The 10,975-nt window shown below is 51.6% G+C and overlaps 1 protein-coding gene across 1 annotated transcript; it reads right to left on the reverse strand.

Annotated features, from left to right (window-relative positions):
- Positions 1-700: 700 nt before the first annotated feature.
- Positions 701-9,842, reverse strand: LOC109379506 (uncharacterized). The gene is made up of 5 exons (XM_019636115.1): positions 9,838-9,842; positions 9,297-9,550; positions 8,892-9,129; positions 7,830-7,946; positions 701-907 (listed from the first exon to the last, which is right to left on the reverse strand). Exons 1-5 carry the CDS (start codon positions 9,840-9,842, stop codon positions 841-843), a joined length of 681 nt encoding a protein of 226 aa, XP_019491660.1. The 3' UTR covers positions 701-840.
- Between the last annotated feature and the right edge of the window lie 1,133 nt (positions 9,843-10,975).

A 10,975-nucleotide genomic window follows, 5' to 3' on the forward strand; every position in this document is an offset into this window, starting at 1 on the left:
GAAGACCTTGCCATGAGATGTGAGTGCGGAGTGGTGAAGGGAGAGATATAAGGGTCATTAGCAAGTAAAAGAAGTGCTCTACAATGAAGATAGAAGTGTTCTATAGAAGGGTTTCTTTGAATTTGTCTGGCCCTGGTCGTGAATGTTGAACTCCCTGAAAAATCAAACTCCACACATCTGGATGAGTTAAGCAGGGCTGAGGCTAGGGAATGAACCAGAAACATTTTTAAGCCCTTTCCTTTCCTATGAGGCCACTCGATCCTCTGCCCAAGAGGCCTTAATGCATAATTGTAGCTTTTCTGCAGGAAAAGCAGGACAGCTGCTGTTAATTTAATTGCATCCAATTTGGGTGGTATTTATTGAGCCTTATGTGTAAGATACCTTCTTAATGATGTCCCATCCTTACACAACACTCGCCCCCAGTTCCCCCCTACTAAAAACCTGACCATAGGATTCCCAGGCAGTGATGAAAGCTTCCCACCTCCCCCTCCAGTTCATCAGAAGGGGCAGGGCCTCTGGGTGGCCATAGGAGGCCTCAGCCAAAGCCAGCTGCTCTGACATTTTCTTTTTCTCTCCATTGAATTCTGATGCGGACACTATGCAGGTTGCTAGAGAAGTGCTAGAGATAAATGTAAGAGCACACGGGGGCATTTAAAGCGTTCTTTCAAAATGGGCGAAGAAGGGAAAACAGACAAAGATGGATCTTCCTGCTCTCTTTATGATTTTGACTTTTGTTTTCCTGTTTCCAGAGCACCAGGAATGAGAAGTGCTTGCTTCTGTGTATCAATAAACTCAGAGCACATGAATAAAATGAAGCAAAAGAACACTCTTTTTATAAGGCTACCGGCCCCCAATTGCGTCAGCTCCAGACGGTAAGGAAGTAAAGCAGGATGGGTTTCCAGGGCATCTGTGGGAGAGAAGACAAAAAAGCTCCTTCCTTCATCTCCGAAAATGGTGCCTTTCCCAAATTGCTTTTTCAAGTTTCCCTCCTTGAAATGTGAAATGACATCATATATATTAGCTTTCAGGCTCCTGGGGAGGTGAACAGGAGAGAGGAAAGGGGGAGAACTGAGGCAGAGGCACCATGCTTTCTTCTGGATAGCTGCTATTCCAAAAATGGCTTCAGAAAAAGAAAACCCAGAGGGGGTGAAGAGAGAGTGAAAACACTTCATTTTTTTTTTTTTAGTGGAAATTATTTTCTTCAACTGCAAAGAAAAAAAAAATCGCCCTCAAAAGGGGAAAAAAAGCCTGAAAGTACCCCCCCCAACCGTCCCCCACCCCCCAACTGGGCTAAGTGCTGGGACAAACAAACAAAATGACTGATGCTCCCAGTAAATCATCTTGGGGGTGGGGGAAGGGTTTGAATAGAGGCGAAGGAAGAAAGCAGGCACAATGTTAGCTGATTCCAGCAGAGACTGTAAGCAGCAAGGGGCCTGGGCTATGGGATCCATAATTGGCTAACGAATAATAAAGCCCCAAATTGGATATTAACAGCAATTAGTTTCTGTAGAGGCACAGGGGAAAAGAGCTGCAGAAAACCCCCATTGGGCCTTAAGCTGGAGGAACCTGAAATGAAACCACTGTCTCAATTAAATGGGAAGAAATATTTTCCACCTCAGTCTGTGTAAGTGTGGGACAGGGCTGAAGGGAACCCATTGTGATGTCCAGGTGCCCCTTCCTGTGTGTCCGAAGCTTTTGGTGGCACTACCTTTGTCAGGCACGTTTTGGTCCCAGCCTTTGACCTCTAGAGGCCAACAGGCCCCTGTTCCTGGGGCACATGACCTTGAGACCAGGGCTCTGAAGGTTATTTCCGGGCACTGGCTTGTTCATCCAAAGGAGCCTTATATCACTGACTGCACCCTGGTGGACCCAGCAAATGAGGAAAAGGAAGGAATCTAATTCTTTTTAAAACAGACCATGTCCAATCGAGGGGAGCGGCTGCATCTTTTTCTGCCTGGGACAAGGACCGGGGTTCAGAGGTTCCCCGAAGGAGCATGTCTGCTCCCCCTCTTTCAGACTTCCAAGCGGCTCCGTCCCTTCTGGTGTAGGAATTGCAACCAGCGCTGACAAAGGCTGAAGGATAAATGTGTTGTTTTTCTTCTCGGTTGAGAATTTTGTTGTTTTGGCTTCTTTAGAGAGTTTTGCGGGGGTGGGGAAGGAGGGTGTTTGGGGATGGCAAGGACTTGTCACTGGGGGGGCGGTGGAATGCTGGGTCCTGGGGGCAGAGGCCCAGCTCCCTGGCCCTGTTGCTGTGGGCATGGAGGGTAGAAGAGGCTGGGCGGCATAAAGGGGGAGTCAGGGAAGGATGCACGGAGGCGAAAATTACCCTCCTCCAATAAAAACACCTCGAAAGTGCTTTCACCCATGCGCTCTGTGCGTGGGAAGCCAAGCTAAGTGACATTTCGGCCGGTCGCAATCCTTAACCAGCTTCCTCCCTCCTTGGCCATGCTGGTGCCTGCTCCTCTTTCTCGCACATTCTGAGGTTTTCTGGGGTGCGAGATGAAGTCGTCGGAGCCGCAGGTCCTGTTGTGGACAAGAAAGACGGGGAAAAGGGGAGAGGGACGCACAGTCCTGGGCGCCTGGCGGTCTCCGCGCAGAGGCCAGGCCGGGCGCGCGGCCGGGAAGGCCAGACGTCTAGGCCGGGAGCCGCAGGCCTCAGCGAGCGCTGGAGAGCTGGACTGACAGACATTTCTTTGGGGAGGGCGGGTAACGACTTTGGTTTGGCACGACCCATTCGGAGCCGGAGATGCACCCCCTCCCTGATCCGCCCCCCATTCCTAACCCCGACTCCTTGATCATCTATCTCTATTGTTGATCGTCGTGTGTCCCATCTAGCGCTGGAGTGAAATGAGGGTAACATGGAGGTGTGCGGTAAGGGGAGCTCTCCCTGTCTTTGATGGCCCCGTGCCGGGGGCACCTTGCCCTCTCCGCACCTTGGATCAGTCCGAAGTTTTGGAGAGTGCAGGGTGACTCAGGTCTGGAGGCCCCGGGGTTTCTTGATTCGGGCAAGAAAAATATCAAAGCTGGGAAAACAGGAGCCAAAAAGAACAAGGAAGCTAGCGTCTGTGCATCTTCACCTTGCTCAATGTAGGTGTCTCGGGGCATTAGAGAGAAAGAAGAAAAAAGCCTCATGCGCCTTGGAAAGCAGGTCACTGGCAAGCCCTGGGCATTGGGCTTAGGGTCCGGTGGGTGGGCACCGCCGCTGGGGCAGGACCCGAGCACACGCCGATCTCCGCTGAGAACCACCTTAAAGATGTTACACCAAGTAGCAATTGAACTTCCAGCGAAAATATTGCCTTCTAGGTCCTAGTCCCAATATTTGTGTATTTTACGAAATAAATAGTTTGGATTTTCAAATAATTTAATAAAAGTTTAATTTAAAATACTCCCCCCACCACCACCAACACACACTTTAAAGTTCAGAGAGAAAACCTCTAGTGATTCTGGAAGTTTATTTTTGGGGCTTATGCAGCATGACCCAGGTCTTCATTTTTTGGATAACATTTTCATTTTAAGACAAAAGGGAGAAGGATAAGAAAATGAAAAGGTGAACCTATTGAGAATTGCTGACACTTTGTTTCTGACCTGGAACATTCCTTGCTCTCAATAAGGCCTGCTTTTTTTTCCTCCCCCTTTGGGGCCATCTAAATTTGGTGCAGATATTTCCAGGTCCCCTGCAGACCTGAACTGGGTGGCACAGAATAGCACGCATTGACTCCAATGAATCCTATTTGATGTCCTTTCTCTTATTCGATGCCTACACAGGAGATGCAATTAAATATTAAATCTATCTATCTATCTATCTATCTATATATTAAACTGAAGTCAAATTGAGTAAGACTTGGCAAAAACACCCAAATGAAAGAATTGTAGATGGGATTTGGAAGAAAAATAATATCTTTATTAGGTATCATAATTCTCATACTTGTTCTTATTGACATACTCATCACCATGAATCAGCCAGCCAAGCCTCAACCACACAGACCCCAGCACAACCCTCAGCCCATGTTGACTCATGGGGCTCTAAAACCACCCACAGCCTCGAGGAGGAAGAGAGGCTCCATCTGTCCTAGGGAGAAAGCTTTTCAGCTGCCTCCAGAGGACTCCATTCTCAGGTTGGAACAAGTGGTGGGGGTATTATGTAAGTTCAGTAGAGGGAAATAGAAAATTATTTCCCTGTGGAGACAGTAGAAATGTATGGATTTGTGTGTGTGTGTGTGTGTGGTTAAATGCTTTTCTATAAATATTAGCAATGGATATGGTTATGCGAGAAAATGTATATGTGGGCATATACCTGCTGAGAAATTACCTCTCCCCCCAAATATTTCTCTGGCTAAGGTTCATCACGCAGCCACTAAACCTGTCCCCCTTCTCCACCCCTTTGGTGACAGAAGTGATAGAGGAATTTACCTTTGCCTTTGATCAATTTCCTTTCCAGTTAAACAGAGATCTGGGCCGTCTCTGGCAGAGGAAAGAAGAATATTACCAATTTTCCTTTGATACATTTCTAAATCCATCTTAAAATATCTGATACAGTCACCTTGAGAAGCATATGAGCTCTCATCCTCATGAGGACCATAGTGATGGGGGTATGTGTGAACCGATTGGGGGTCTTCTTGGCATATTCTCAGCAAACTGCCTCAAACATGTCCTACATTTTCAAAATCATATATCCCCCCCTTTGTGTAAACAATAGGATGTAATTAGAAGGGCTCAAATAGGTAGGAGGAGAAGATGATGTTAAGCGCTAAAGAAAAGCCTTGAAAAATCAGAAACCTTCAAGTTTCTTACCTAAACATTGCTGGGCAGAAATAGGCTCCAAATATAGAGGAAGGGAAGAAGCCAGGACTGACCTTCACTCCAATACCTCCATTTGGTGAACAAAAAAGGGGCCTTGAAATTACATAGAGGGCAGAGTGGTGCATTCCTCTCTGCCATTTTTGGCTATTAAAGCCCCACATAAAAACATTTGTAAGGACCTGGTGAACACAGGAATATCCCCACATTGATGCACACAGACCCAGCAAACCCAGAACACTCCCACACACATTAAAGCTTTCTGGACCAAGAGTTTACATAAGTAATAAAATAAAAAATATGCCCCTCCCATTGCAGATTATCGGCAGCAGGAAGCTGGCAGGCCTTGTCCATGGTGCCTGCGGTTTAAGTTCTCAGAGAGAAGTGCGTTAGGTTTCCAACTAAAAGGGGCATTACTTGGGCGGCACATCAGCAAAGGGTGCAGCCATGTCTGATGGAATTACAGAGAAGCAATTATGGAGACAAGGCTGACTAATGTGGACAACTGGGGTGGGGGCAAAGGGTTGGTCATCAGAGGCTTAAATCATGCTCCAAAGAATCATAAGAGCAGCCTTCTCAGTGAGGAGGGAAGGGAGAGGCAAAGGGATTTATACCCCCAAGGAGGCTCCATTTGGAGGAAGGTCTATTTTGAAGGCAGCGGCTGTCAGTGCCTGTTAGGACAACCCTGGCTAAGGCTCAGGGGCCAGAGAAGCTGCTCTCTTGTCTGTCCTACAGCCAAGCTTGCCTTCTGGAACTTGAGGCACAGTGCCTGCAGTTTGCATGATATGACCTGCAGCCTTCCCTGCAGGGGTGAACAGGTTGTAGCACATTTCTGCCGACCCAGAGAAGGTTCTGAGAGTGTCTAGATGGGGCACGGCACACTTAATCTCAACTGACTCCAGACACCACCTTAGGAGGGCAAAAGAAGAACCTAAGGTATAATAATTACACAATAATTGGCACATAGTAGGTACTCAATAAATATTTGGGAAGAAATGAGGCTAGGGCATCCCTGAATACTAATTTATTTAGTAGGCTAGACTGAGGCTTTGGGGAAGAAACAGCTCCTCAGTTAAGGCTCTTTTAGGCTCTGATTACTATGTCAGGAATCAAACTGAAAACCTAAGCATCCCTATGGCCTTGGCCTTGCAAAGACAGGCCTCTGCCAAGGGCGGAGAAAGGGATGCAGCAGGCTTCCTGGGTAGGAACATCCAGCTACTTGGCCTCCTTTCTCTGCAGGGACCTGCCCCTCCTCCATTTTCTCCACCAGGAAATTAATGAGTTTAGGTCATGCCACCATCCACTTACTGCAGCTTGGGGTTTAATACAGAGCTGGAGATGGGATGGGCTGTCACTGTGCAGTGTGAGGGGCCTCTAGGACCAGCTGCTGCTCTAGGTCCACTGATTGGGAATAAGGCCCCATTTGGGGAAGCACGTTCTTCAGAATGAGGGAAGGTTGACCCTTCCCATCTCCTGACATTTTTTTTCAAAACAGTCTTTTCTCAGACCCTGACTTGTGCACATTCTGTTTTTCCTTCTGTTAGGATGTTAAAAGGCATACAGCCACCACCACCACCCACTTCGGTAGTCTAGGTTATTGCGCCTCTCCCTTCCTCTGCATCTCTTGGATGTCTGCCTAAAACTGCAATTACAGCCACAGGAGGAAGTGAGATGCTCCCGAGAGCCCTGGCCATGCTTTCAGCCCTGATGGAGCCTGTGAGCCCACCAAGAGTTTGCCCCTTGTTCCCCATATATCCCAATGACTTCCTTAACGCTTGTCAGGTGCCCACAGCTCTAAAGCAAAGGGTGACGAACACCTCCCTCCTCCCTTGCAACTGGCTATCTCCCTCCCCACAAACCTCGAGCAGAGCACAATATACTCGCAGAGCAAGCCCTGGTCCAGTCTGCCAGTCTTCGGACTACCAGATACATTTTTTTAAAGAGCAAACCAGAAGCTAAGCCCAGAACAAAACACAGCCACGGAAAAAGGTGTCCACCCGCATACAATGCGCCCCGAGTATAGAAAAATATGCACACAGAAGCACTCCCGCAATGCGCTCACAGGCACCCCCCCCACCACCGCATGGGTGCTTGCACAGATCTGCGGTTCCGTCACAGAATCAGTTTCAGTTTCTCTCCCTGAATCTGTTTGCATCCCTAAACCCGCGTCTGTCACAAGCCACACACTTCCCCACCCTGAAGTCTCCGGCTCCCGGCAGCCCAGCCCAGCAAGCAGGAGCCCGAGACCCCTCCCTCCCCAAGCCGCAGCGCTGAGCTCTGCGGAGGGTGCCTCTGTGGCTCCTTCCTTGGCGGGCCCTCGCGGACCGACGGTGCTCAGCCAGCCCCATTCTTGGCATTCACCGCGTGCCTTAATTGTATGGACATTTAAATCAAGGTCCGCTGTGAACACGGAGAGAGAGGCCTTTCTCCTGAGGAAGGCAAGGAGGAAGGAAGGAAAGGTGGAAGAAAGGAAGGGGGTGGGGAGAAGAAGGAATGAGAAAACAAGGGGAAAAAAAATTAAGTAAAAAGCGGCGCGAGTGCGTGCGCAGTGACAGCGGGGAGAAGGATGGGGGTGGGGGAGCGCAGAGAGAAAAGGACCACAGCATCCTCCCTACCGCAGCTCCCCCAATCACACAGACAATGAGATAACAGCGACGTCTTCCAAAGGCTCTTTGTTCTCCCCCATCCTTTAGGATCCAGGCTTTTTCCTGCAAAGCGAAGGGGGTGGAGGTTTGGGGGGTGTGGGTGGAAGTGGGAGACCGAGGGGTGCCTCCGCCGTGTTAATTACTCGTACTCCCCTCATCCCTTCCCGGCGCCTCGCCTCCTCTGCTGCTCCAGACAATGAAAAAAAAAAAACAAAACAACATCAAACCCACCTCGCCCAGCTTAGCAAACCCTATCCACCCATTTCGCCCTCAGCTTTGCCCAGGAAACTGAGGGGGGCCAGGAGGGGGAAGACCAGCGCAAGGGACAAGGAGGGCAGCAGGGGCTCGGCAGCGACTGCCAGGGCAGGGCGACAGGGCTGCCTTTACCTAGCTGGCCGAGGGCAGGCGCAGCCTGGTCGGGCGTGCCGCAGGGCGAGCTGCAGAGGTCCACGGCCGGGATTGGGGGACTCAGCCTTCCGGAACTCGCCTGCTGCAGTCCTCTCGCTCAGGTCCCAAGTGGTGGAGGGAAAAAGGAAAAGGAAAAAAAAAAAACCAAAAAAAAAAAAAGGAAAAAAAAAACCCCATAAGAGCGAGGCCCATCTGGCCCCTCATCAGCTTTGTCAAGTCTTGCATACGCTAAAATGCTAATGACCTAGATAGCTCATGCAAAATGCAGCAGGGAGGAGGGAGCGAGGGAGGTGGGAGGGAGGAAGAGAGAGAGTGACGGGGGGAGAGCGAGGGAGGAGGGGAAGAAGGGAAGGAGAAGGGAGGGAGAGAGAGAGAATATATACGTCTTCGAAACACCCCTACCACTCTCCCCACCCTACCCCAAACTGTCAACGGGCTTTACCAGGTAAGGGGTGGGCGTAGATTTAAAAGGTCACTCATGTCTAGTGCGGCTGGCTCCCTGGGTCAAAAAAGGAAGAGAGCCAAAGGACGAGAGTCCCCAAAGCCAAAGGGATAATAAGACATTATTTTAAGCACCCTCCCTCTGTGCCCTGCCTCACCTCTCCACTCTGTTTACACACAAATGCAGACGCCTCCTTATGTGTGTACATGGACACATCACAATTTCATCCATTTCTCAGAGCTTCTATGACAGACACCCATATTTTCATCCCCAGCAAAACCCGTCCGGTGAACCCGAAGGGTTTTTGTTTTTGTTTTTAATTAAAACCCTTCTTTTCGAAATCCTCCTCCAGCTGGCCCATCTCTACTCACCTCTCATTCGCCCCCACTGTCCCCTTAGCCCTCCAGACAACATCTCCGGCTTCTACTCTTCTCTAAGCCTTCTGGTCCCCAATCTCCTCTCTAACACCCGGATCTCGACAAGGCGAGGCAGGGGAACAGGAGAGGCAAGCACAGTCTACCTGATATCCCACAATTCAGCTCCCTTTCCCAGAAAAACAAACCCAACTCTTCCCCAGCAATAACACTGTTCAAGCATACCAAAAAGGATAAACAAAAGTCATTCTGAATACCCTCAGCGGTCCGCACGCCGGGCAGGCCTTTGGCACCGGCGATGACTCGAGTTCCGGAGCGGCGCTCCGGTGCGTCCCTTCTCGCCGACCCCAAAGTGCTTTGTCCCGGTGTCCATACAAGGTCTTTCCCTTTTTTTTGCTCTCTTTAAGAGACTGGTCGCAGTCCGCAGCGTTTCGGCCAGCCAGCCCAACGGAAGGCAGTAAATCTACTGGGAAAAAAAGGATCGACATGATATACATACAGATGAATGAGGGAGGGATGCGGAGAAGCAGAGGAAGCTGCGTCCAGGGAGCGGCTGCCAGGGCCCGGGCCCGACTGCTTCCTTCGCTGGGGAAGGGGTAGGCGGCGAGCAGGCGCTGGTGGTCGCTCTACCTGGCAGGAGGAAATAATAACCACGATAAGGAGCATCACGATGATGATCATGAGCGTGATAAAAAAAAATTCTGAATCTCCCTTTGGTGACCAGAGCTTGCGGGCAGGAGGGGACTGCACTGTTGGCGGCGACGGCCCGGGGGAAGGACAGGAGCGCAGAAGGCAAAGGTTGTGGCGGCAGCACCCTCAGATGAATAATAATAACGCGCAGCGCAAGTTGCGGTTCAGCCTGGAAATCCAGCCCTCCGCGTGAACTCGCGTCGAGTGCGGGGTGCAGGAGTTGAGGGGGAGGAGGGGAGAAAGGAAGGCAGAGAGGGACAGAGAGAATTTGGAGCCTTTTAATTTATCCTTACCAAGCCCTAATCTCGCTCGCCGTCCTCTTTGGGTGAGGTCGATCTCCTTTTAAAAAAATATTATTCCTTTAAAGGATTATTCAGCTAAAAGAAGCCACATCTGCTGACTGTACCGAAAACAAGAGGATTAGGAGCCGGTCCACAGAGCCCGGCCCGCAGCCCCCCACCCCCTCTCTGCACCAGCACACGTCATTCTCACTGCCCCCGGGTACCTCCCTCTTCTTCTTGTTCGGGGAAAGCTGTGCCAAGGAAAATGCGGATTTGGGGAAAGTGAGAAGTGGGAGAGCTCGGAAGAGCGGGAAAGCCAAGGATGGAGGTGTCGATTCGCACCCCCACACTCACACGCGCTTCCGTTTACCCAATTCTATCCCGGGAGAAGGGGGCGCTTTCTCCTTGCCCACGCGCGCGGCACCTGCAGGGGTCCGTGCCCTCCGCCCCTTTAATAACGTAACCCTGGCTGCACCAGTCCGGGGCTGACTCCCCATAGGGGCCAGGGGCGTCAAACTACGTCTGAGTCCGCTGTCCTCCTCCCCTTCCTCCGCTCCCGGAGCCGCGGTACCGCGGCTGGTCCACTCCCTGCCTCTCCCTCTTTTGCGAATGCAGTGGGGGACTCAGGGCATCGGCACGCCCTCTGCTTCTGGTCCCGGGGCCGGAGGCGCAGGACTATGGTTTCCGCGGTCCGCGGAGCTGGCGAGGCCCAGGGTAGGGGTAGTTGGGGTGGGGTGGGGATGGGGGGCGCTGCGGCGGATGCGGTTGACATCACTGCGGAGAGCGCGCGGCTGTCCCGCCGCTGCGGCTACCCGAGGGCCTTTTCACCTCCTCACTTCACCCCACCCCTCCAGCCCCAAGCTGGCGTCTGTGCAGGACAGCGGCAGGGGGTGGGGAGAAGGGTTGGTGGAGGAGGGGGTAAGGTAGTTCCATCCCCCGCCCCCCTGCAGTCAAGGTGAATGTGAAGGAGAGTGGGCGCGCGTGCCCGCGCCTCTGGATACGTGTGCGCGCCCCTCCTGGCTCCCCACCTCCCCGCCCCCAGATCCAGGCTTTTTCCTGCAAAGCGAAGGGGGTGGAGGTTTGGGGGGTGTGGGTGGAAGTGGGAGACCGAGGGGTGCCTCCGCCGTGTTAATTACTCGTACTCCCCTCATCCCTTCCCGGCGCCTCGCCTCCTCTGCTGCTCCAGACAATGAAAAAAAAAAANCACCCGGGCCAGATGGACGCTCGAGATTAGAGGCACAAAAGTGCGTCTCCACGTCCGGCCGCCACCCGTCCAGCGTACATTTAGACTCACTTTGGGGAGGAGCCTTTTGTTGTGGTGGTTGTGGTCGTGTTGTG

This window comes from Hipposideros armiger, unplaced genomic scaffold (genome assembly GCF_001890085.2).
Source record: "Hipposideros armiger isolate ML-2016 unplaced genomic scaffold, ASM189008v1 scaffold_27, whole genome shotgun sequence".
In the NCBI taxonomy this organism is placed as follows: domain Eukaryota; kingdom Metazoa; phylum Chordata; class Mammalia; order Chiroptera; family Hipposideridae; genus Hipposideros; species Hipposideros armiger.